General features: G+C 38.0%; 1 protein-coding gene across 2 annotated transcripts in view; it reads left to right on the plus strand.

Moving 5' to 3' along the window:
- The window catches only part of TDP1 (tyrosyl-DNA phosphodiesterase 1), a 46,828-nt gene extending 21,948 nt beyond the window's left edge, over positions 1–24,880 (plus strand). For both annotated transcript variants that reach the window (XM_069858722.1, XM_069858721.1), the window contains exons 13-16: positions 2,504–2,611; positions 4,434–4,536; positions 13,582–13,696; positions 24,422–24,880. In XM_069858722.1, coding sequence (XP_069714823.1) covers positions 2,504–2,611; positions 4,434–4,536; positions 13,582–13,696; positions 24,422–24,495 — 400 coding nt within the window. In that variant the 3' untranslated portion in view covers positions 24,496–24,880. The remainder of the gene's footprint in view (positions 1–2,503; positions 2,612–4,433; positions 4,537–13,581; positions 13,697–24,421) is intronic.
- Positions 24,881–27,208: the final 2,328 nt, after the last annotated feature.

Here is a 27,208-nt window from a genome sequence, read left to right on the forward strand (position 1 = left end):
GGTACCTTGTCAAATTCTTATTTTCAGAGAATGGAAGAAACTTATTTGACAATAGCTTGTTGGACTTGCTCTTAACAAGTACACTGTAGTTCTAATAGAGCTTTGATTTGCGTAGGCCTGTAAAGTTTTGAAGAATAATCATCTTTCCTCTCAGTTAGAGGAACTACAGTGCTGTTCCAGCATCATAGGTGATGAGCTATATGGAGCATTTACACAGAGGACCTACTGGTCTCTTATGGTTGAGACTAATGGCATGAGTTGTTTTAGCTATGCTCAAGCCTTGTTGCTAGTATTTTGAGAGGGAAAACCCGTTTGCTGTTTGAAATAAGAACTCAATAATGAAAGAGATGGTGGAGTAGGAAGAAACCGTTCTTGGCTCTGCTTATGAGTTGAGTTTGTCTGCACAGATAAATTTTCAGGATGTTGGAATTATCTGGCTTCTCTATCTCAGTAGCTCCACTTGTAATGGGGCCTGTGGCTGCCTCTTTACCTCATTTGTGCCAGAAGTATCACACATTGGTGTCAATCGATACTTGCTGTATGTCTTCCAGCCAAATGCACAGTGATTGCAGTGTAGTCTCCTTTTGAGACTCAAAAGTTCATTGCAGAGTAAAACAAATATTTATTAAACAATAAAAAAATAGTTCTGATATTTTGCAAGTAAAGCACATATCAAAGAAACAACTTGTAAGCATTCACATTTGTAATGCAGTGCGAGTGCAACGTGTCTTCTTGCAAAAGTTACCTTATTCATGGTAGAGAACATATTTTTCCTCCTTCTTTCCCAAAAAATCACAAATTACGTGAATTCAAAAACTGGAAGGGGTAGGAGGGGCAAAAGCTGTTGCATTTTAAGAACTGGACAGTAGATTACCTCTTTAATTCAGTGCATTTAATTACAAAGCCTTTAATGTGAAGATTGAAAAAGAAAAGCTGCTGACTGAAATGACACAAAAGACTGGAAAGGAGGATGTAGCAGCAGGTTACTGGCAAAAATGTCAGGACTAGTGGTCTAAAGTCAGTTAAGTTGTATTATTGATGAGGAGTTCTAGGAGTGTAAAATAATAAAAAGCTAGCAAAAAGGCTTTCATGTTTTGCTGTTCAGATTCTGATAATACATACTTGCATATCCCCTTTTCCTCTCACCACACTAGAGCTTTTAGTTTACATGGTACCAGGACCTCTAACTGGCAGAACAACAACTACTTCAAGCTGTGGTTTTGCATCATAGAGTTTCCCAAAGCTAGTTTCATTTAACTTACCGTATTTGTCTCTGGCACTGAATATGCCTGAAGTTTACTGAAACATGAGATCAGTTCTGTGCACATCCTCTGCCAACTGCACTTGTATTTTGCTTTAGACTTCTTGTAATCTGTTTTGGCTTTTTATTTTTTTTTTTTTAAGTATGCCAAGAAAGTTCCATGGTAAAATTGAAATTTAGTTGTATTAAGAATAGATTAAATGAGATATATCCATCTGAAAGTCTTCCAGTTCTTGTGGTTTATCATTCCATTATGTAGTCTGGAGATAAGCTGACATTTAGACTGAAGGGAAAATATTTCTTAAATACTTCCTTGCTATTAATGTCTTCCCTAATAACTGAGCTTTGCAATGAAATAATTACTTTAAAAAAATAAATTAAAAAAATATACCCAAACTGCAACCAAACTTCGAAACAACCAAATTTGATCAAAAAACACAATCACTTTCTTTCCCCTTTCTGTCTTAACGCATTTGTGTTGTCCTATTAAAGAAAATATAGGCTCCCCTTTCTGATATTTACTTTCTGGAATTCTGGTTTCAATCAATTGTAATTGAACCTAGCTGCAATTAGATTACTGTAGAATGTAAATGGAAGAGAAGTGGTAGTACTCTTGCTAAATCACGGTACTTAATTGCGTATGTCAAAGATGATAAGGAGGCAAAAAAAAGTAATAGACTGAGATAGTATCTCAAAGTTAATAATGGGAGAAGTTTTTTCTTGAGTAAGGCAGCAAGATGGATCTAAAGAAAATCTGTGTTCAATTTCCAATTCTACTATTTTTCCTGTTTAACCAGAGCCTATTGTATTCCAAACTGAGGAAAGGGGAGAGGAAGGTGTATTTGGAAGCCTTCTTCCTAATTTTGAGTGAGAACTAACACCTGTGAGTTGAAAGTGCTTCTAAATACCATGATTACGTGCCTTGAGTTATGTACATATATTTACTGCTTGCTTACAGTTTAGTTCCATAAAGTTGATGCTGACTTACCCCAGAAATGGCTTGTCGCTTTAAACTAGGGGTTTTTATATATGCGTAGATATGACCTCTACTGTTTTAAGCCTTCAAATTTCTCTGTGGCTTAGGAGCACAGAAAAAGTGTTTTTAGCCTTTCGGTAGGGGAAGCAAGTACTAAATGTGACAAGTATAAGGTAGCATTACTGAAAACATGGCACTTAAGTTTGCTGAGTCTTTTTTAGATCTCAAAATGAAACTATGGTAAAAAGAATTTCATCTTTTTGTAGCAAGTGGTCAGCAGAAGTCTCAGGTCGAAGTCATGCTATGCCTCACATTAAGACATACATGAGACCCTCTCCTGACTTCAAGAAGATTGCATGGTTCTTAGTGACAAGGTAAACAACTAACATACACCTCTCACTTCACCAAAAAAAAAAATCATATAGAAAGCTCTTGTCAGTCCCAGGCCTGGGTGAGTCACTGTGATAACCCTCATAATACTAAAAGTAGTGATATGAATTTTTATCCATAACTAATGTTTCTTCATTACATTGCCCCTTTTTGGTGCTGCAAGTTCAAATTATTCTCTGGAACTGTTGACAATCACATCAAAATCTTGTCTGGGCTGTAACTGCCAATTTCAGGGTTCAACATCAACTGAAGTGATAAATATTTTTACACCTCAGATCAAGTTTCTATAGCATGCGCTGTATATGAATGTGTTGGTTTGCGCAAAGTAGATATGAGCTAAACCTAAGTTTATCCCTGTGTTGCCTTATCATTACAAAATATGTAGATACCTAATATTTGCAATATAACCTTTTGTCAGAACGAGTTGTTCAACAATCTAGCTTGAAGCCTAACTTTGTATTTCTATTTTTCGGTTGTTAAAAAAGCCAAAAGAGGGAGGAAGAAATTTCTTGACATGAAGGGAGAATGTCTTACTGTGAACAAAAAATACAGTTGTGTTCCAGTTTTGCCAAAACTAATTTTTTGTGCAACCCTATATACCAAAGATCATGATCTTTGTATCCTTACTCTTAAATGCTCAGTTACTTTAATGTTTTTTCCTCATTATATTCTAGTTCCTTAAATTTCATCACTTACTGGTACTCTTGCCTGCAATAGTAGTAGCGATTAAGGTGCTTTTTAAAGGATTGAGAGCAGCCTTGAAGAGAAGGACTTAGGGGTGCTGGTGGGTGAAAAGCTCAACAACAGCTGACAGTGTATACTTTCAGCTCAGAAAGTCAACAGTATCCTGGGCTGCAACAAATGAAGTTTGAGTGGCAAGTCAAGGGAGGTGATTCTGTCTGCCCCTCTACTCTGCTCTTGTGAGACCTCACCTGGAGTACTGTGTTCAGTTCTAGAGTCCTCAACATAGGAAGGGTGTGGATCTGTTAGGGCGAGTCCAGGGGAGGGCCACAAAGATGATCAAAAAGCAGTCTGTCTCAGCTGTTTACTGCATCCCATCTCCTCCTAGAATGTGGCTGAGGTCCCAGGAGAGGAGAGGAGAGAAGAAGCTGAATATTTCTTACCTTTAAGCTAAAGGACTGTAGAAATAGAACATTTCTGTCCAGCTCCTCTCTCTTTCACACAGCGCAATTCTAGTGATAATGAAACACTTTCTCACACATTTATGTATTAGAAATAGAACAGTACGACAATCAGTGATAGCGATGTGCAAAGTTACAGACTGGGCAATGCACATAGCAGTGGAATACGAATCATCCATGGGTCATTTCAGGCCTGTTCATCAGGCCATGTCACTTCAGTTGCCCAGAGAAGTCAGGGATGACCTATCGCTGTAGGTGGTCAGGACCAGGTTTGATGGGGCCTTGAGCAGCCTAGTCTGGTGGGAGGTGTCCCTGCCCGAGTCAGAGGGGCTGGAACTGGATGATCTTTAAGGTCCCTTCCAACCCAAACCATTCTATGATCCTATGATTAAGATTCAAGCAGCCAGGTTTGTCTTGTAGATCTGTAGGCCACAAGTAGGAAGTATCAAGATCAGGTGTTGTGTGAATACCTTTATATGCATTGTTTCTGCTGTTCCCACTTCACTGTAAAAATAGCAGTAAGGAATAACACCCAAATCACTTCTTAGAAAAAGACTTTTCATATTGAGGTGAAGTTTTCCAGTGCATTGCTACAGCTGTGGTACCGAAGCATTTTCTGTCGTGAAGATTGTGCCTGACTGAGATGCTTTGTTTCTCTTTGCAGTGCTAATCTATCTAAAGCGGCTTGGGGAGCTCTGGAGAGAAATGGCACCCAAGTGATGATCCGTTCTTATGAACTTGGAGTCCTTTTCTTGCCTTCAGCATTTGTAAGTTCATAGTTCAATTATAAATCCTGGGATATGCTGAGAATCTGCAAATATTGATGAGTACAAATGTGACTGAATAATCTGCTTACGACGTTCTGTGTTTCCAGGTTAGAAAGCTATTAGCAAGAGGAGTTTGCACAGGGTATTCTCTAAAGTAGAAACAGTCTGTTTTCCTACACTGCACATATGGGTTTTGGTATTGATGTGACATTTGTCATGTTATTGAAAGACAATAATATTTCAAAATTGTAACATATACTGAATGTTACTGAGAAGAGTGATGAAGCTGTCTCTTTTGCATTTTTTGAAAGTAAGCTGTGAGTGCCTATTCGCATTGAAGTGACGTGTGTGGGTTGTAACTTGAAAAACAATTCTTAATGTTGAACTGATTGCTGGTCTTACTCTTTCTCTGAAATGCACTTGCCAAAGCCTTATGACTGTCTCTTTTCAAACTTTCTGCTTTGAGAACAAGTTCAAATGTGTCTTCCAAAATCACCAATACAAATATAAGAACATCTTCATAAAAGACTTTAAAAGCTGCAGAATAGTGTATTCCAAACTTTTGTGACAGCAGCCTTGGTACATAGAAGACAACTTTGGCACAGAATAAATATTCATAGAATCATAGAATGGTTTGAGTTGGCCATCCAACCCCATCCAACCTGGCTTTGAACACCTCCAGCGATGGAGCATCCACAACTTCTCTGGGCAACCTGTGCCAGTGCCTCACCACCCTCATTGTGAGGAATTTCCTCCTTATATCTAGTCTAAATCTGCCCTCTCCAATTTATAGTCCTTCCCCCTCTTCCTATCACTACATGGCTTTATAAATATTCCCTCCCGAGCTTTCTTGTAGGCCTCCTTCAGGTACTGGAAGGTCACTATAAGGTCTCTTTGGAGCCTTCTCTTCTCCAGGCTCAACCTCAACTCTCTCAGCCTGTCATATTGTAGTTTGTGGAGTAGAAGTCTGAGAGATGTGAAATAATTTCGGAGTAACTAAGGTCCATCTAAACTGTAGTTTAGTCTTAGAGCAGTTTTAGCAGATGCCATGGGGATTAGCACAATAAACAGCATACATATGATATCTCTTAATAATGTTCCCTATGATTTTTTTTAAAGTCTTTCGAGGATGAAAATGGTATCCAAATAACATTGGTTTCTAGCTACAACTCTATTTATTCTGTTAACGCATCAAGTTCCTTATCAAACTGCTCTCGCTGCTTTTTAGACCCCTACAGAACCCTGTGGTAGTGAGTCCTGCAACTTAATTATGCCTTGTATTTAAGAAAAAAAGCCTCCCTTTTTTGTTTAGATTGGTTTTTGGTCTCATTTAGATCCACTGCCTGATAGTGGGGAGATGTGAGTTTCTTTTTCTATATTAGTACAAGAATGTAATAGACAGCAGTTAGTCTGTGATCAGAAATCATTCAGACTTCCTGTGTGAAATTCCTTCTTTTCCAGAGAAGAAATCACAAGTTTCTCTCTGTAAAGTGTCTGCATGCTAAAGTCCTTAAAACTATTTTTCTGATGAAGAATTTATCTTTCCTAGATGATATTCATGGATTTTCACATAATGTTTTGTTTCTGTTGATTAGTAACGTACTCCCAAATGAATATTTACTCATCTTATGACATCGTAGAAATGTTTACCTACCGTCACTGTGTAATTGCAGTCTCCTAGGATCTCATTACTAAGATTGGTTTCTGTCTGTAAGGAACTCATTTATCTCACTCTTGACATTTATTAAGGCATTTATGTGAACTTTAGAGGCAATCTTGGACATCATTCTCCAAGATGGTTTATGTGGGGAAAAAAACTTTGGGAGAAAATGCATTAATCGGACTGAAACAAGGAAAATCCTACAATTTCCTGTAGTAGGAAGCATTGGTTTTGATATCACTGCACTCTGAAAAAAAGCAAGTATTGCTTGCATAAACAGCTATTAACACAGAATAATGAAGTGTTGGGGGGGAAAAAGTTATGTAAAAAGATTTTGCTTTTGACAGCATTGGACCTCAAGGGTAAAATAAGCTGGCTACTGTTATTTCCAGATACTGCCAAGCAATTTATATGTGACACTGGCATGATTGTAATTAGTGGATGAAGGTTTTTGTACGAACACAACTGATCACCAGATCGTGCACTCGTTTCACATAACTTCAGTGGTTCAGCTCCAACTCTGGCTTTTCCATGCATGGCTAGTTTTGGAAAACATACTCCAAATTAGTAGAAAATCAGGAACAACTGAGTTTTTTTTGCCAAGAGTGACCCATACCGGTTTCAGATCTGAGCAATCTGCAAGATTTTCACATAAAACAAAACAAAAACCCAGAAGCCCATAATTTTGAATTTTTCTGTAACTAACTTGGTTTTGTTATAAAATCAAATTTTATAAAAATTAACGCAGTTATTTATTCAGGAGTGTTAACAGATCAGAAATATAAAAGATTCTGAAACACTCAAGCCTTAGAAAATTCCAGGAATCCAAAGTCAAAACTATTTTTTTTTCCTGCTTGCAGTCCAATCTTAGCAGTTGGATTAAAATCTGCTTAGGTATTTAAGAGGTAGAGAACTATTAAAAATGGAAATGTGTAAGAAGTATTTTTATTCACGTGTTGCCTCAAAATAACTGGAATTTAAATGCAGTGTTTAAGCTAAGTTTACTGATGTTTAAAGCCACATTGGATACTTACTGAGCATATGTCCCAGTCTTTAGCAGCAGCCAGCAGCCCTGTTGACACAAGAAAATTTAGAGAGATCCCTCTATAAATCCAGTATGAGTAGTCTACTAGTAGTGACAATGGTAAAGAACGATTTTGGAAGATACTCTTGGGTAAACAGTTCTAATGAAGCTCAAGTTTTCTGGTCATCACGTTGAAAGGCAAAAAAAAGATGGTCTCTTCATGAAAGGAAGGGTTTCACTGAAACACTGCAAAAATTTGACCTCTCCCATTTTTGCCAAACCTCTGTTTAGTGGCTAGAGATAATTCTGCTAGGTGTGAGAAGGGGCAAGCATTGCTTTGAATCTTAAGGACTTTTCAGGCACACTCTAAATTTGTGTATGAAATGAACCCCAGAGAACACTTGGGCTTCAAATGTATAAGGCTTTTTGACTTATGGCATTCTGGTTTTTTAAATTTTGATCAGTCCTCTAAAAGAGGCTGTCGGGGTGTTCCTATTCCAGTCCCCATTATGTTCAGGAAAAGGTCAAGTTCACCTATTGCTGTATAGCTCTTATTTTGACATTAGCTGACACAGCAAACAGTGTGAAAACTTGCTGCAGTGCCCAAGAGTCACTGCTGAAAATTTAACCCTTGAGGAGGGTGTTGGAAAACATTTATTTTGTTTTTAATGCTTGTAGTAGCAAAAAGGAGGGAGAATTAATACACTTTACACACTGAGGGCAGGAACTGTAGTCTTATATATTATGCCTGCAAGGTAATATTAGATTAATTAGAGAAGCAGGATTTGTCTGCTGCTGATCTACTCCACTACTCCCTAATATCTGAGTGTTGTAACTGTCCCCTAATAAAAGTTTTCAGATTTTAAGACTGTAATAGTATTGTTGTGCTGCCTTGTCTAACACCCATATAACTGTTGACCTTGCAGCAATAATAAAGTCCTAGTTTTCACCTTGGGAGTTTCTACCTTCTTAATAAGGAAAAAAATGTTATGAAAAATACAGTTTCTGTACTTTGAGTTTTCTTTCTAAAGTTAAAAATAAACACAACTTATACTTAATATAGACATTGTCAAATGCAAAAGCTAGGGGCCAATGTTTTCAAAACCGAACTTTCAGTTGTACTCCTAACATAGTTACAGAAGTGTAAGTAAGCTGTGATGAGGGTGTGGAGTGTCAAGTGGGGTTGTTCGAGAACCCAGTGACTTCTCAGAGTGCAGAAACATACGTGCCTTGAAGATGAGTCACTGCCAACAAGTAAGTACTGCTGACAGATTTAACTGTAGGCATCAAGGATTTGAATGGCTGATTTTTTTTGCAGTGTAAATTTATCCTTATGATGTATGCATAATGCAGTCTTATATGTTATACAACAACGTCCCCCACAACATCCTCTCTAAATTGGAGAGAAATGGATTTGATGGGTGGACAGTTCGGTGGATAAGGAATTGGTTGGATGGTCGTATTCAGAGAGTAGTGGTTAACAGCTCAATATCCAGGTGGAGATCTGCAACAAGTGGTGTCCTTCAGGGGTCTGTACTGGGTCCAGTGCTATTTAATATCTTCACCAATGATACAGATGGCGAGATCGAGTGCACCCTTGCCAAGTTTGCAGATAACACCTAGCTGAGTGGTGCAGTTTTTACACTAGAAGGACTGGATGTCATCCACAGGAACCTAGATAAGCTGTAGAAGTTGACCTGTGTGACTCTCATGAGGTTCAGCAAGGTCAAGTGCAAGGTTCTACACCTTGTTTGGGGCAATACATGGTTTTAATACAGGATGGAGGATGATGTGATTGAGAGCAGCACTGCAAGAAGGACTTGGGGGTGCTGGCTGATGAGAAGCTCAACATGAGTTGGCAGTGTGCATTCACAGCCCAGAAGGCCAACCATGTCCTGGGCTGCATCAAAAGAAGTGTGGCCAGCAGGTCAAGGGAAGTGATTCTGCCCCTCTATTCCTCTCTTGTGAGACCTCATCTGGAGTAACGTGTCCGTTTCTGGAATCCTCAATGCAAGGAGGACATGGAGCCATTGGAACAGGTCCAGAGGAGGGCTGCAAAGATGATTAGAGGGCCAGAGCACTTCTGCTATGAGGAAAGGCTGAGAGAGTTGGGGTTGTTCAGCCTGGAGAAGAGAAGTCTCTAAGGAGACCTTATAACAACCTTCCAGTACCTGAAGGGGGCCTACAAGAAAGCTGGGGAGGAAAGTTTTATAAAGGCATGTAGTTATAGGACAAGGGGGAGGAGCTATAAATTGGAGAGGAGCAGATTTGGACTAGACATAAGGAGGAATTTCTTCACAATGAGGGTGGTGAGGCCTGGGCACAGGTTGCCCAGAGAAGCTGTGGCTGCCCCATCCCTAGAGGTGTTCAAGGCCAGTTTGGATGGGGCCTTGGGCAGCCTGATCCAGTGGTAGGTGTCCCTGCCCATGGCAGGGGTGTTGGAACCAGGTGATCTTTAAGGTCGCTTCCAACTCAAACCATTCTATGATTATATGATATGAAAACCAAAAATGGCTTAATGCACACAAGATGCTTTGTTCTTGAAAATCACCAGTTGATGGTTATAGCGGTGGCGTTCAGTTCAAATTGACAAAACTCCAGTCCAGGAACTGGAGTTAATACAGAACCACTTCAGTATCTTGTTATGATTACTGTGCTAGCAGTTGTCCATGCTACTTTAATCCTTCCTCAGGCGTATCTGTACAAGCTACTGTCACTACAGTGACATGCCTTTCATTAAATACATTTGGAATGTTTTAGTAGGCGCCAATGCTTTTGAAAAATTTTTTCTTCATGCAGCTTCAGGAAGATGGTTCCAAATATCTTTAAATGAGATTTAATCTAGCATAACGTTTTCTAAGGCTGTGTTTCAGTCTGATACTCTGCAGTAAATTTTATAGTGATAGGATCTTACCCTTGGGATCTCAATCTGTCAAAAATCATTCATTTCAAAGGTGTCATTAGATATTAGTTTTGTTTATTGGGCCATCTTTTTGTCATAAATGTCTAAGGAAATTTTTAACTATATTCAGTTAAAAAGGAGCCTTTGGCAGAAATTGAAGTAGCTAGTTACCACATTAGAGTGAATTAATCCAATTTCTTTACGTACAGCAGATCAAAACAGCGTGAGTTACTCAAACCTAGCCAAGTTCTTGATCTCTCTGGGTTGCTGTAGGGCATTCTTTCAATGATAATTTTGGGATTGTTGACAGTCGTTTTTGTTTGATGTTCAAGGCCTTTCCTCCTTAAACTTATAACTGCTTAGTCTGCTGACTGCTTAGTCTGTCAGCCTGGGAAGCATAATGTGTAGTGAAGCTTTGCTGCAACTTAAGATCACGTGCTGGTGACACGTAGGTTGCTGTACCTGTCTGACTCAGCAGATCAGGCTGTTAGAGAATTAAACACCTGATAAGGCAAGTTGGCATCTGACTTACCTCAAACATGTCAAAGAAATAGATTAACTTAACGTGTGCAACTGTGTCATCTGTTGGCCTGTCCCTTGATTGTAGCCTGTCCGTGGCTGTCTTCTCTTCTTTAGTTGTATTGGCACTGGTGGTCAGTGGATTCCTTGTGCTTTAAACCAGCTCAGACTGGCCAATAACAAATCGTACCCGTTTTTAAAGTGTTCTACAAACCATCTCGACATGATGAATTTACCTCTGACTTGTGTGATATTTTTATCGCTTGTAATCTGCCTTGTGTTTCTGGCAAAAAAAAAGGGGCTGGCTGGACAGCACAATTTTAAAAGCTGTTGTACTTTTTCCCATTCTTCCTCCCAGTGCCTGCTTTCACAATGTATGATGCTAAGGCACTAACAGAACCCACAACAGCATCTAACGTTTCATAAGTACAAAAAATGTATTTTGCAGTTGGGAAAACATCTCTTAACATATAAAAATGTATTGCTGTAAGCAGCAAAGAACAAAATATAGCTGCAGAGGGAAAAATTCTGAAAAAATAGAACATGGTTGAGGAAAATTTACAAGACAGGCAGAATTTCTTTAGGCATGATCATGCTGGTTTGGTTTTGGGAAACAGCAGTGAGAGCTGTCAACATCCAGGAAGTGCTCAAAACAGCCAAAATGTGTGACTTATTTAAATTTCTGTGTGATCATGTGTGTGAAGACAGACACATGAAAGTTATTTTTAAAAGCATGTGAATCTCCTCACAGAGCCTCATTAAAGAACACAGACTTACTCTGGGATGTTTTGAGGAAGACACAATGTCTTTTCTTAGATCAGCATTTCCTGAGTGGAAGAACTCCACGGCTTAAATTTTGACGGACAAATAAAACAATCTGAGGTCAACTGGGGGAGTCCAGCAATGTTGGAGAACAGCACTGAGGGAGAAATAAGACCCTCAGAATAAAATACATAACTGGTGACTACTGAGGAAGAATAAAGAGGGAGAAGGCAAAGGTGTAGAACAAGAAAAGGAAGCAAAATGCCTGGAAGGACATATACTGAAGTAAAAACAGGGCACAGAGGGATAGAAGAAGTGAAGCAAACCCCAAAACCTTACTGGGTTGAAAATAAAGAGGGATAACAGAAAATGAGTTTAAAAACCCTAAGAGTGGTGCTTTTTCCTTTTGCGTTGTGTGAAATCACCCACTACAGTGAACTGCGGAGTGGAATGCATTGGGCATAGTTCTTGATATTTGAATTAAACTAAGATTATTATGTATGTATATGGAGGCCTAAGTAGGTGTTGTACTACCCTGTGTGCTTTGATAGCAACGACTATACAAATGTAAATCTCGGGTGGTACATGTGAAGTTCTTGGTAGAGTAAGAACCAACTCTCAGAACAGTAGAGAAGCCTTCTCTGCCATTCCTTGTTTCTCTCATAGCAGCATGCAGAAGATGAGAAAAGCTCACAGGCACTCAGGGTGATCAAACCTTATATGTGCTATTTTAGTTTGCGATTAAAATGTCACCTTCTGAGTAGTATCTGGGACTGCACACCACCCAGACCTTCCACCTCCTGAAACCTTTTTGTGGAAAAAAGCTCTTACCGCCACTACTGCTTACACATTTCCTGCTCTATTTGAGCTATAGCATCCTGGGCATATTTCATATTCTTTCCACTACAGACTTAAGTATGGTTATTTGCATTTTCACATTAAATTTCTATCAATCTCTGAGTGATTCAAGTTCATTGGAAGTAAAGGTGAGCAACTTGATTGTTGCATTTTTTCGAAGTATTTCTGAGTTTTGTTTATTCAGATAGCTTCAAACCCTTTGATATTAATAAGATTTAAAGTGTTCTTACATCTTTGCATTGGTTTGTTTTGAACATGTTGCATTGTTACTTATAGGCTAAGCTTGACAAAAGGTTATAGCTTGGTTCTGATGAAGTTTTATCGAAATTCCACTGAAGGACAAGTTTAAAATCAGTTTCTGTTCACACAGTCCTTTAGCATGGACCTTGTTTGTTTCCCCTGTTGTTTCATTTAAGAGGCAGTGGCTTTTACCTAGTCCTTGAAATTGTATCAGTGTTTCTTGTGTCATAACTAGTAGTTTCCTGTTAGTTTGGGTCCTGAGACAAAAGAAGCACCTGTCTTCTAAAAGACTTTCTTGAAATGACTTTATAGAACTACTGTAATACAGCTTGACATTGTCCGTGGCAGGATGCCCAGAGAGGTGGATAGCTGGATTTTTCTAGTCTTTGACTTTCTTTGAAATTCACTGTTGCTTTAATATGAGTGTGGTCTTTGAAACTTTTATGCAAGTGGTTTCAAATCATCAATAAATTTTTTTTAACATGCATGGGTGACGTTACTCAAAGTATCTGAAAAGCATAGGTTTGAAGACTTGTTTCTGTATCAGAAGTTGGATTTTAATTTGTTTCATGAAACACACTGGACATCTAACTGATGAGGTCAGGATGAAACTAAACAAAGAAATTTTTAAAGGTTTTCCCTTTAGTTAATTACTAAACACCAAAAGTGTTAATATTTTGTTTAGTAGTTAAAGTTTTATTGCAACATCTGTATGCTTCTATGTAAAAAAAGCAAAGACCTTGGGCACATTGGATAGGCAAGCTTACACAGCTGTGTGTATGTCGTGAACATGGAAATACATTGAATAGGTAAGGGACTGAGAAGGTAGAGTATATCCAGTGTGGACTTAACCTGTGTGGTCAAGCCAGTGAATGTAAAAAAAGAGAAGAGCAGTGATAAGACAAGCTCAGTTCTTAAAACAAGAAGATGCTTTACAAAGTATTTAACCTCTGTAAAGGAGGCAAAACATTTTGTTTATCAAAATAACTCCTACTGAGAAAGAATCTGTTGTGGATTAGGTTTGTCTTTTTCTCCCAAAACTAATAAGTCTTTCTTCTGTATGTTTCAATTCCTTCATAGGGGTTGGACAAAGGTTACTTTCGTGTGAAAGGGAAAATGCTTTCAGAAAGTAATGATTCAGCAACATATTTTCCTGTACCTTATGACCTGCCACCGGAAAAGTATGGAAGCAAAGGTAAGGTGTGACTTCAGAAGTAGGTGTGTTTATATGTGAAACAAACTAATTTGAGTAGTACAGTCATTTGAACACTGCTATGTTCCAAAGCTTTATTTTAATGCTTTTGTGGCATGACTTCATTAGAGATGAGTCCCACTTTCAGCTTATGTTGTCAAAGAAAGCAACAATAGAATCTTTTGGCTCTTTTTTTTTTCTTTATTGTTGTTTAAATTTGTATCAACAAACTAAATATTTTTTCATTCTTTTTCTGGATTCTTGTATGCATTAGGAAAATAGATATTCTTTGTGGAATCAAAATAGTTTTCTGCAGAACTAATGGGGGAAGGAGTGTTCAGAGAGAGGAATGTTTGAAAGAGGGCAGGTGTAAGGTAAAAACATTCCTTTGCAAGTGGAGTGTGAAAGAATTGCTGCAAATCAGAAGAAAGAAGAATTGATTTTGTTCCATTCTGTATTTCATAGTTTGACTTCATTTTCTTGAAGATGTGTGTTGGAATTCTCCTTGGAGGGGTGGAGGGGATATATTTCATAACACTTATAGATTTACAAAATCTCAACCTTCTCAGGTTCTCTCTCTAGAACATGCAAATCAGGAAAGTGATAAATATGTGCTGCTATGGGGTGATGATGGATTGAAAACCTAAAAATATGTGATGATGCTCAACCTGAAGTATTTGGGAAGAGTAAATTCTTATATGTTTGTTCCTAAAACTAGTGCATAAAGATTATAGCTAACTTCTCTTGTATGAGAAGCCATGGTCTAAAAAAGACATCATCTACAGCAGAGCTTGAAATGACAGAGAGTAACAAAATGTTCAGGAAAGGTTGTATTTGTAGCAATTAAAATCTTTCTGTTTGAACTAACAAATGATGTGAAGAGAAAATGCTTAAAACCTAAGAAATAAATAGGATCTTATCTAGTAAATAAAAGTATTGACACATCAGTTCAGGATGATTGAAGTCCCCCAGCAGGGTTAGAGGCAGTGAGCTTGATGCTTCCTGTACTTGAACTAAGAATGCTTCAGCAGTGTACTCCTCTTGATCAAGTGGCCTATAGTAAACACCAACTATGAGGTTTCATTTGTTGGTTTGACTTCTGATTTTTCACCCTAAAGCTCTCAGTGTGTTCATTGCTGTTTTTCAAATACAGCTTTGTGCTCTCAATCCACTTGTGGTTTGTTTTTTTTTACATGAAAGATACTACCTTCTCTTTTCTTCTTTGCCTGCTACTTCTGTGTATTTTATAGCCATCAACTGCAATGCTCCAGTCATGTGCTTCATACCACGAAGTTTCACTGATAATGATTAAATCATGGCTTTCCAGCTGCACAGTGGCTTCCAGCTCCTGTTTGTTATTTATGCTGTGTGCCTTGGTATAGAGGCACTTCAGCTGGGCTTTTGACTACGTCATCTTTTTAGAGGAATAAGTCCTAATCCTTTTGCAGCAGTTCACAAGTATTTGCCTGTTGTTTCCTAATGCACCTGCAGCCCTTGGCTCTTCTGTATTGCTCAAAACTCCATCCCTTTCCACCTATGAGTCTAAATTAAAGCCCTGTTTACAAGTTCATCCAGCTTATTGGCAAAGAGGATCTTGCCCCACTTGGCCAGGTGAAATCCGATCAGCTCCCAACAAACGTGGTTTCTCACGGGTAGATCCATGATCATAGAAGCCAAAACCTTGAGTATTGCACCAGCTACATGGCCTAGCAGTCACCTGTTCAATTTGATGTGTGTTATTTTTGTAGCTTGCCAAGATGATTTTTCTGCTTTAAGAGCTTACTACTTACCTAAAAATTCTTAAATGGTACTTCAGTTTCCACAGAGAAAAAAAAATTACTCAGTGCAGAAATAATAATACATTCTATTCTAGTGTTTTATTTAGTGTAAAACACGGTCTCTATTTAAGTACTGTTAATGTTGGTTTGGGGAGGATTGGCAGGGGTTGTGCCTGGATTACTGGCTAACTAAAGGGGAAGAATATATTACATACTGTCGTTATTGACCTGGCTTTCAACTCTTCTTAAGAAGTGGTCAGATATTAGCTGATGTTCCAGTAAGTGCTATGAATGTCTGTAGTTTTGGATTAATTTTTACATACAGTCAGTTTTAGCTGCTGTGCTGTGGGACATGTATGCACTGTCTGCTTGGCACCTAATGCTCAAACTGGATTTTGGAAGGTTTTTTAAAAGGTCATACTGAAATTTTTGGATATTTTAAAACAAATATTAAAGATTAGAATCTATGTGTAGTCTCAAATGTGTTACATATGCTGTCTTCCTGGTACAATAATATAGTTTTAATATTGTTCTTGTTTTAATTCCTGCATTTAACCTACTATGTCAGTAAGTTTTATGCATGTTTCGACTGAACGTAAAGATTATTTTTCCCCTAAATATTTTTTTTTCACTTTTTCCATCTAAAGCTCATTTCTGTAGAGAGTTCATTTGTCCGTAGCTCACCTTTTGGATCTCTGCTTTCTCCCATGATATGAACAGATGTCAGAATCAAGTTGTCTAGGCATTGGCAATGAAAGCAAAGTCATCTGCCTATGCCTTTACATATGTTTTTTTGAATATTCTGGTTCAGTTCCTCAGTCTCCTTCTGGAAAAGATTTTTAAAGAATTCCCATGTTATGGGGTAGACTCACAATATAACTGTGTTGTTCTGGACAGATTATCAACTCCCAAAGTCTTTGGAGAGTGATATAAATAGATTTATTTTAATAAAGTCTTGAGAAGCAGAAATGCTAGTAATTATCCTTTCCCTGAAGCAATCATATTGACTGATCCCTGTAATTGAAGGAGAAATAGCTCCAGGGGATTTTCCATGAGCTTAGATTCTCTAGTTATGGGAAAACAAAATACACATCACTTTCATTATAATCAGAAAAATTCTATCAGCAGCAGAAGGGAGGAGAAACAGGCAGAGTAGTGAACAGATGGTCAGGAGTGGGGCCGTACATTTACCATGTAAAGTTCTGAGTAGATGATAGGTATACCAGAACACTTCTAATTTGGATCTTGAATCAGATATGCTGAATGTTACAGAATTATTTAATGTACACAATGAAAGAAAAGTAGTTCCTTAGTTTGTGGAAATAATTTAATTGCAGAGATTCTTTGTCATTCTGTCACAATGACTTTCTATCATATTAATTAGTTTTCGTTAGTTGGGACTGGACTTCCAGTTTGAAAATTTTTATAATTAAGTAAACGCATCTTGAGTCTTGAAAAGTAAAAAAAAGTAGTAAAATAATTCTCAGGACATACCATGATAAAATCATTGGTACGTGATATAAATAATCTGTCTCATTTCAGTTATAATAATTCATGAGGTTTATCTGCAATGTTTTAAAATCCACTATGTTTAATAATAATGAAATAATTTGGTCCCTGTCCTACTTTTCCCTCATCCCATATAATGTGGAGGAAAAAAAAAGAACAGAAAATTTGACCACCTTTGCCTGGTTTGCCTTGTTAGTCAGTGTGTTTCATTCTAAAAGTCAAACTTAGAAACTTAAGTGAAACAGAAAAATAGGAATTGTGAATAGTTGTGAACATTTTCTTCTCCTCTTCTTCCAAAGACTTCAGAGAGTATAAATGGAGATCATTGTGAGACAGGTAACTTTTTTGGGTTTGCACTGTTTTTTTCTCTCTCAGAGTGATGGATTATCCTTTACTGAAACATAATCATAGGCTAAGCTTTAGATCACTGAAGGATGTATTGATGTCCTTTAAGGTGTCACTAGTAGGGTAATTATGATCTATCACCTCTGTGACACATTTGAAATTTTCCCATTGCTTTTGTTTAGTTTTCAGTTGTATGTCAAACGTGCACAAAGCTATATCTTACAATACATGGACAGGTAAATTCCAACTTCTTGTGCCAACCAGAGTCCTTTGATCTGAAGGGAGCACAATGAAACTTAATGAGATCTCAAACTGTAGTTGGTAGCATCATAGTCACTTCAAGATGAGGTGAGTTTGTACGATTTCTTCTGTGAGAGAAATCATACCAGAAATGTTTTCATGTCAAGTAGCTCATTTTGACTGCATGGGATAGTTTAAAAAAAAAAAACCACAAAAACATACCAACCACACCATCATGTTGGAAAAAAAGTACTTTTGGACCTAAAAATTATAAGAAAGTAATTAGCCTAGTGAATCTGTGGTTTACATCTATTGTAAACCATGTTGTTGTTGTCTTATAGTAAGCTGCAGTAATTTAGGCTGCTTCGTCTCCTCTTTTTCTTAGTTAGTTGCACTTCACTTTCTAGGTACATTTAAGAGTGACTGTGGTTTTGCTTAATTGGCTCTTATTTTCTGGATCTTTTAGCGACCTCAGTAGGTGAAACATTTCTGAAACATTTCTCTGCATTATTATTCTGCCAGATTTCAGATTTATTGGTCACATGCACTCGTTGCAGAACTCTCTTACAGTGCTACTGAAAAGGGATGAGCTAAAAATATATTTATAAGCAGTTCTTTTAATTTGTGACTGGGTTACAAGGCAGGAATTTATACAAGGTTTTCCTGAGCACTTTAGTTCAAAAAGCTTTGGAACTGCTTAAACCCTCTGGAAGTAACACCTACAAAGCAGGGAGGTGAGTGATTTCTGATAAACAAGCTATTTCTGATTCACCTTTCTCTTCAATGTATGTTTTTAAATCAAGGAATGAAACTGACTGTTCAGTTGGCTAATAGTATACAGAAAATAAATGTGTGTGCAAGAAAATAAGATGGGTTCCAGCTCAGTTCAGATTAAAGCTATCATGAAACCACGTATTACACTCTGTATATGCCAATTATAGGAATTACATAAGTCTTTGCTTATTTTGCTCTTTGTTGAAGATATCTTTCTTGAGCAGTTCTAACAATTTGTGAAAAAAAAAATGCTGTTCAAATTTATTTCATTATTTTCCAGCAGGAAAATCTATTTTACCTTTGGTATCTGGGATCTAAAGCTGTCAAAATGCTGTAAAAGGCTAGAAGAATGGTGGGTGAATGAGGTGGAAATTAGCTTTAATGTGAGATGAAGCGTTGTGGAGAAATGAGCAGTCCACTTAACAAGTCATTAGTTCTGTAGCTGAAGTTTTCAACTTCTGACATCTGTGATTTTGATTTTGTAGGGATGCACAAAAGGATCTGTAATGCATCTCCCAGGAACAGCTGTCTCCCTTGTGAAGGGCCCAGCTCACTGCTCAATATTCCATTACCACACTTAATGTGGAAGAGCAAATTGACCTTTTCTGTATAACTTCAGATATTCAGTGCTTGATATTTCGTCTAGTTTTCAACGAGTGGGAATTGGGACTTCTTTTTGAAATTACATTTGGTAAATATTTGTAGTGATTTCAGGAAACTCATAATGCTCCATCTCTTTCATTACACGTAACTGCTGTTGTGTTGGATAAAAACAAGAAACAATTCATGGCATATATGCCTCCAGCTCTGTAGTGGTTTTAGATATTTGTGTTTATTCTGTTATTTAAAGAGTGGGGATAGTTTTCATTTATCCTGCCTTGTGTTAGAGACGGAGTGCCTAAAAGAAGAAATCAGTGTTTTGTCCAGCTGAACTAGGGGAATCCTTTGTTACTGTGAGCTCCATCTCCCATACAGGAGCATGCCATGTCCTCAGGAGGTCAGACGAGAATTTAAAAAAAACCAAACACCTATATTACCTGGCAGCTGATAGCACTACTTAATAACGTAACAGATAAGCTATATAGATACAACAATTTCCTGAAATCCTCTGTTGTTAACCGACAGATTCAAGCTGTCATAACAAAATAACTATGACATAGCAGCGTGTATTGAGGATACTAAGATAAAAGAAACCTATAGACCGGGAATATAATTTGTGTTTCTTGGAAGGAAAACGAAATGATCCAGTCTGCTATTTGGGAAACATGCACACAGCAGCCAATGTTACTTAACAAGATACCTTTATAAATAAATTTTCTTTGTGCGTTTGATAATATTCAGATTTTTATTTCCTTTTATAATCTTTCAGATGAGTTACTGCTATTTGGTTTTATCAAATTATCTTCTCACTGAGCTCCATTGCCACTTCTCAGTTGCGATGTTGCTATTATCTCTCTTACCAATACAAGGTGGCCTGATGTTCTCAAAGTAAAGCATTTCATTTAGAGTGCTTGAGGACTGATGCCCCTATCACTTTAGCTCAACACGATTGAGAAGTTTATTACAACAGACTTACATTACGCTAGGGCATCCAGCCCCAGAGGGTTTTTTTGTACATTTGCATGGGGAAAGGTACAAGCTGCTTGCTGTAGTCAAAGAATATCACTTATTTTCTGATTCACATACTACAGTATTTACTGACTGAGCAGGCCTTTGGCTGTACAGGATGAACTTGGAACTTTAATACTAAGTATATAAAGGATTTTTTTAGAACAATTTGAAAAATGCCGCAGAAAAATTCAAAGAACTTATTTTGTTGTCGCATCAACACTTTGAGAAACAGAGCAAAACCTGCCTTTAAACTGCAGTACTGGGCTTTGTTTTCATTTTCTTCTTAATTTTTTTCACCAGCAATTGGGCATGGTGCTGACCTTCAGAAATTATTGCCTAGTTTGTGAATAATATGTATGATTGATAATATATACTCCATTTGTCTTTCCCCATTCTTGAGATATTTCAGGTATGATTTTTGCATTGAGAGGAAAAAGATTAGTTCTTTTTCTTGCTCATCCAAAGGGAGGGGAGAAAAGAATGAAGTATAGTGTGCACCTTCCTCAAATGCTGCATAGGAGAACTTTCGAGTCTCAGGCAGCAGGGAGTATGTTTGGCACATTGGAATATATATGTAGAATGACTCAAAGAATTCCAGTTAGTTGTGTGTGACCTTTCTATATGTGTGAGCACTTAGTACTTAAAAGCTACATTTTTCAGCTGAAAGACTCGTTGTGAAAGATGATGTAAGAATCCAATCCCTGTGTGAGGGAATCAACCAGGAAGAGCTCTTATCCAGATCTCTACTCACAGTGCAAAAGGCACTCGTATTTAAAGCTGTAGGAAGAGGATCACAAAGATGCTTTAATTGTATTTTATGCTTTACTATTTGATTGCATGTTCCTGTAATTCACAGACTTTCCTGATTTTGGCTGTACATGCTTACTGCCATCTGTGATACTTAACAGAACACGAAGTTTTAAGATGGCTTTCCAACATGTTTTTGACCTACACCATATACAGCATTTGTGAAATACTATTGTTAAAATTTGCAAAACAACCTTGTTGTACCATTGTCAGGTCTTGCTATCCTAGTCTGTAATGTGATCTTAAAATGTGGAGGATTCTTTGAGTGATTTATCAGGTGTACTTGAAAAAACTTCTCTTGTTCTCCAGGGATTCTCAATCTTTAAATGAAATGTGATATTCTATTCAGCTGTGAGAGAATCTTAAGTATAACTGAAATAGCGCTTTGAGATTTCAGGTTATCTTAAAGCAGCAGTAAAGTAGCAATGGCTCTGTTCATTTTGCTGTGCACTAACTCTGCTGCTAGAGTTCTGCCACTTATAAGTGAGGCAAGAAGGAAGCAGTGGTACTGAGTCACTAAGTAATAGTTAATTCCAGTAGGGTGCAGTTGAGACAAAATTAGAGTAACAGAAATGAAAGACTGGACTTGGAAGGTGTGGAAGGTACATACATTGAGCAGACTTCAAAAATATATCTAGTGGGGATATGAATAGAATAGAATATTTCAGTTGTAAGGGAAATAGGGAACAGTTACATTTTTCCCAAGATCAACAGCTTTAACTTTTGAAAGTTTGCCAGTCATTTTAGTGTGCAGCAGTGAACAGCTACAGTCACACAGTATTTACACACAGTCATTTTCTTCCTCCTGCTGCATTAATTGATAGAACATTAATAGAACAAATTTCAAATTTCAAAGCACATTAATAGCTATCTTAAAAATGTTATTAAGATAGCCACAATAAAAAAAAAGAACTAAATTGGATATTGAAGCCTTTGAGTTCTGTAAGGTGTGACTGAGGCTGTTTCTGTACATTTGAGCCTTCCTCTGCGTGTATGTTTTGATGAATTTAACAGAATACCTGTGGATTGTAGTGAAGATGGGTAGGTCCAAGCTGCATAATGTACTCCTGAGTGACAGTTTCCAGTGCTTGAGTGGGACTGAATTTATTCTGATGTCACAGACAGATGTCAGCAATTAAAGCTGAACGGATGCTCAGAATCCTAAATGCTTCTTCCAACATTTCCTTTCATAGAATAATTTGGGTTGGAAGGAACTTTCAAATATCATCTAGAACAGCCCCCCTGCAGTGTGCAGGGACGTCTTTAACTAGATAGGTTGCTCAGAGTCCTGTCCAACCTGACCTTGAATGTTTCCAGGGATGGGGCATCCACAGCCTCTCTGGGCAACCTCTTCTAATGTTTCATCAACCTCATTGTAAAAAAGTTTCTTCCTTATAGCTAGTCTGTATCTACCCTCTTTTAGCTTAAAACAGCTTGTCCTGTTGCTACAGTCTTGCTGAAAAGTCTGTTCCCCTCTTTCTTATCAGCCCCTCTGAAATATTTAAAGGCCACAGCCAGGTCTTCCCAGAGCCTTCTCCTCTCCAGGCTGAACAATCCCAGTTCTCAGCATTTCCTCATAGGGCAGGTGTCCCATCCCTCTGATCATTTTTGTAATCCTCCTCTGGACTCTCTCCAGCAGGTCCATGTGCTTCCTGTGCTGAGGATGCCAGACCTGGACATAGTATTCTAAACCTTCTTGTAACTTGTAATGTTTTTCACCTTACCTTCAGGATTGCTGCTTCCTAGTAAGATTGATGGAAAGGCAGTATTTTCTATGTGGTAAAATATTAATCTGAAATACAAATGGTCCATGTGGCTTTCAGGCAGTAGACTGATAAAACAAGCTTGGGAAAATAAAAGTGCTACTGTGTTTTGTTGTTTGTTTGGTTTGGGTTTTTTGTTTTTTTTTTATAAGATGTCATAAAATAGTTCGGGTTGGAAGGGACCTTAAAGATATCTAGTTCCAACCCCCCTGCCATGGGCTGGGACATCACACTAGAATATTGTGAGGTCACTCAAAGTCTAGGAATCCTGCAGTTGACCCAGAATCCTAGAGAAATTTTTTGCAATGCATTATGAGTTAAGTTGCCATAGTTTTTTAACTTTTTGTGCTTGGAAATCATCTATCCACTGTAGCCAAAGGCTAGCCAACTACTCCCACATAGAGGCTATATCATGAGTTTAAATCAGGGAAAGGCAAGGATGTTTGCTTTTAGTTTTCTCTTATAATAACGTTATGTAAAAGATGGCATTTGTTGCACAGGCTGTTGATTTGCTGGTGTTCACATTCCTGTGACTTGTAACATCCCTATCAGTCTTCATAAACATAAAGTCTTTGTTCAAGTCAAGTGGATTAAATTGTGTTATAATTTAAAGGTGTTTTTTTTCTTGTTACCCTGTTACTACTGTAAGCACTTTTGTAGAACACTGCATAGCTGCGTTATGTTTAACTGCTATATACTGAACTGCAGTACTTCTATAATTAAATGTACTCCAGTAGCAAGTATTAACAAGTACTTGGTGGAAATGCTTTCCCTGCACTATGTTTAATTGGCTTGGCACTTGTCGCAGTGTGCTGTTGTGTAATTTGTACATCCCTTCATTGCTGTTTCTGTCACTTTCTTACTCTCCTCTTCTTGCAACAGTAGTTCTCTCTTCTATGTATTGTAACAAGTAGCATTGGAGCCCATAAACATAAAATTGGACAATAGTAATCATGATCAATAGCTTATCTAATATTTCAATTGACAAGCATCTAGCAAATCTTCTTTAGCAAGCATACGTAGTCTATTGTCTATATGAGTAGCTTGATTTTGGTAAGTGACCTACTCTTTCATCCTTGGTACAATTCAGTTTAATCTTGGATCAATGGCACTGTCTTCCTTCAGGGCTCATTTTGTAGATGGAGAAAAGAAGCAGGGTAGATTATATAAACTTCTTATTTGAGAAAAATCACTGAAAGGATTGAAGGAGCTTTCTCTGTATTTCAGTAGGTGTAGCCTGAGAAAAGTAAAATAATAGGTTGGCCACATAGACCAGCTGCTGGAGGAAGAACCTAGAGCATGTTGCAGAGCCGGCAGTTCACTCCTGCTTTGTTGCCTTTTCTCCTTCCCCAGAGTGAGAATAGCTTCTGTATTCTGAGAAGTAGAAGAAGGGAACTGTCTTCTGCAGCCCTGGCACTCATTGGGAAAAAATGTAGTGTTTGGAGAAGTGAGGTGTGAATTTGAACATTTCAGAGTTCAGGCAGGGTTGTTCTTAGATACTGAATGCTTACTGTCCCTGTGAAAAATACTAATATGCCACAGCACTTATTTATAATTCCATTGGGTTAAGAGACGTGCTGCACAAAACCTGCTGCCTATGGGCCAAACCAAATTCGGCTGCATTTCTGTTTGTGTATACTGTCTGAAAAACAATTCTTTTACAGCTGATGGTGGAGTGTGTTAGCTTGTGATAATTGTATTTAAAATAATATTTGGGGGAAATGCAAAGCCTGTTGAAAACTCTAAATCGTACAATTTTAAAAATAGATGAATAAAAATTTCCAGTGAGCTGAAATTGCATGTGGGCTTACGTGAAAACCAGTGAGAATTTCAACCTTCCTCTCCATTTTGACATTTAATAACTGAATGTGCCATGACCATGTTTTTGTTTTGGTTTACAGATCAACCGTGGATTTGGAATATTCCTTACACTAATGCCCCGGATACACATGGAAATATGTGGGTTCCATCGTGAATGATTCCAGTGTTCTGTGATACTGAGCCTGCCATGCTACTTGCAAGACTGCTTATTTTTGGTTATTAAGCTATGAAGTCTGTTATAATGGGTAGTTTGTAGTTGAAAAAAAACCTTAAGATATTGATAACGAGGAGATTCTTGGAGGGATCTGTAAATGTACTATTATAAATGGATTCGTAACTCTGTATTTTTTTAATACCTTTTTATATACTTTTTCCTTACTGTGGTTCCTATTACACTCTTCAAGATCAAACACAATTTTTGACTGTTCTCAGAGATTCTCTCTGCATTTTTAGCTGTAATGAGTTTAAGATGTTCTGTTCTGTGAGACTGTCAGTTGGCCCCAGTGGCTGGAGTAAAACTTGTTATATGTAAAATCTAAATAAAAATAAAATCAGTCTTGTTTATATATCCTTTATTCCATCTTCTTCTAAACATGTCCATTTCAAATTGGATTGAACCTTTGCTTTGCAATTATCATTTCTAATGCAAGCTCTAATATTTGCAGTTTTGCCTTCTTGTTGTGTTTGGCTTACTGGTGTGGACGGGCTTGGGTGCTGAAGAGTAGACTGAAATAGTGGTATGGGATGTATGAACAACTGGTCCTGCAGTCTGGAGATCTTGTAGTATAGTGTGATATTTCAGAATTCCCTCTGGATCTCAAATAATCTGACTGCATAGCAGTTCCAGCGCTGCCTCGTTCATTTTGCATTGTCACTCCCCAAGATGGTTTGCAGTATGCTGGGAGTGAGCTACTTCCTGATGTTAATCTAATGTCTATCCCTGTTCAATTCAAAAATTACCATAAAAAAGGGATGTGTTTAGGAAATTCTCACATCATCTGGCTAGCAAGGAGTTGTTATCTTTCATTTTCCTACACTGTTACAGACTAACCTGTAGGGAAACACTATGAAGTACTGCTCCTGTCCAATCTTTCATATCCTCTACATAATGTTCTACCCTCTCTAGTTACATTCAAGTTCCCTAGTGCTATTATCAGATGGTCTTTCCAATCAAAAAGGTTATATCTTTGAGTTATTGTTGGGGAAAGGAAATTATTGTACAGGTTCTTATTCAAAGGGTAAATGGAGCTAGACAGTGGAATAGCGTTGCCTGTAACACAGAGGAATTTTACGCTCATTCTTCACAGCAAATATCAGGAATTTAGGTATTTAGGTTGCTCATTCCTTGGCTCGTGTTGGGAATTTGGAGGCCCTGTAATAGTTGTTACTGCTTCATCTGGTTTTGAGAACTTTGCAAATAATGTGAGCTGAGTATAGGTCAGAGCACGGCAGGGGTGTCCATGGAACACACAAGAAGATTGCTTTCTGCTTCCCATCTTTCCTCAATTCTATATCTGGAATCTTTATCCTACGTGCAGAAGCTGTTTGGTTCTATCTCTCATGAGCCTGAAGAGACGAGGACCAGGGAAAGTGACATCACAATGGAGTGGTGTGGTCTGAAAACTGACAAATAACTTCATAACTGGTGTTATAGTTTCTAAGTAGAAAGATGCCTTGGTGTAAGGAAAAGTTCCAGACTTCTAGAAGGTCGACTAACAAGACACAGTTCTGGCTTTAAATTGGAAAGGGGAAGACTTACATTAGACATTAGGAAGAAATTTTTTACCATGACACTGGTGAGACACTGGTACAGGTTGCCCAGGGAAGCTGTGGCTGCCCCATCCCTGGAGGTGTTCAAGGCCAGTTTGGATGGGGCCTTGGGCAGCCTGGGCTGGTGGGAGGTGTCCCTGTCCATGGCAGGGAGGTGGAACTGGGTGATCTTTAAGGTCCCTTCTAACCCAACAGTCTATGATTGTGAAGTTGTGAAGAATGTTAAGACTTATTAATGCTACATATTATGAGCATTTCTATTTGACTGTCTCCAAGGCACTCCTGGTTAAATTTAAGCTCAAATTTTTGAGTTTCCAGGAACTCAAGTAGGATTTAAGTTCAGCTCTCCAAGGCTCAGGATAATGCACTTTCAGAAGATCCTTCCAAAATTCATCAGTGTAAACCAAGTGATCGATTCTGCTAGGAAAACTCGGGAAATCATTCCAACGCAGAGCTGTGACCCAAAGCAACTTGGAACGTGGCTTTAAGCATGGAAGTGAAGTGCTGCTGGGTGGCAGAGGTGAGGAGAGTGAAGACTGGCGGTTTGGTTTCCTGGGTGGTATGTGACGTGAGGCAAACTAGTGGTTCAAATAAGGGTTGACTTTGGTTGAAACAGATTCACATGTAGTTTTGTTTTAACTTCTGCTTTTCCAGAATGGCAAGGAAAACTTGTTTTGAGGAAATGGCCCAATAGTAGCTAAAGATCCAGGGTAGTAACAGTCTTTTGCAGTCAGTTCTATGCAACCAAAACACAGCCGGGCTTCATGACTTATTGGAACTGGCAGGAAGGCTCTTGACAAAACCTTTTGGCCAGAAAATGCTGTTTAATCACAATTTTCTACTTGTGCAGCCTCTCGGGTGCCAGGACAGACTTAAGAACGCTTTTTAAGCATCAGAATAAAATTTAAAAATTCTTCTTGGGCATAATATCTTGGAATTCTATTTTTCTAATTGTTTTTGTTTCATTTCTTTTTTCACAATTTTACTGATTGCACTCCCATTTCATTTAATTCTGGTAAGGAGTTAAACTGTTCACGGTAATTTTTTATCTGAAGAACAGTTGATTTAAATTCTGTTTGAGGAAAAGTATAGGAAAC

This window comes from Phaenicophaeus curvirostris, chromosome 5 (genome assembly GCF_032191515.1).
Source record: "Phaenicophaeus curvirostris isolate KB17595 chromosome 5, BPBGC_Pcur_1.0, whole genome shotgun sequence".
Classification (NCBI taxonomy): domain Eukaryota; kingdom Metazoa; phylum Chordata; class Aves; order Cuculiformes; family Cuculidae; genus Phaenicophaeus; species Phaenicophaeus curvirostris.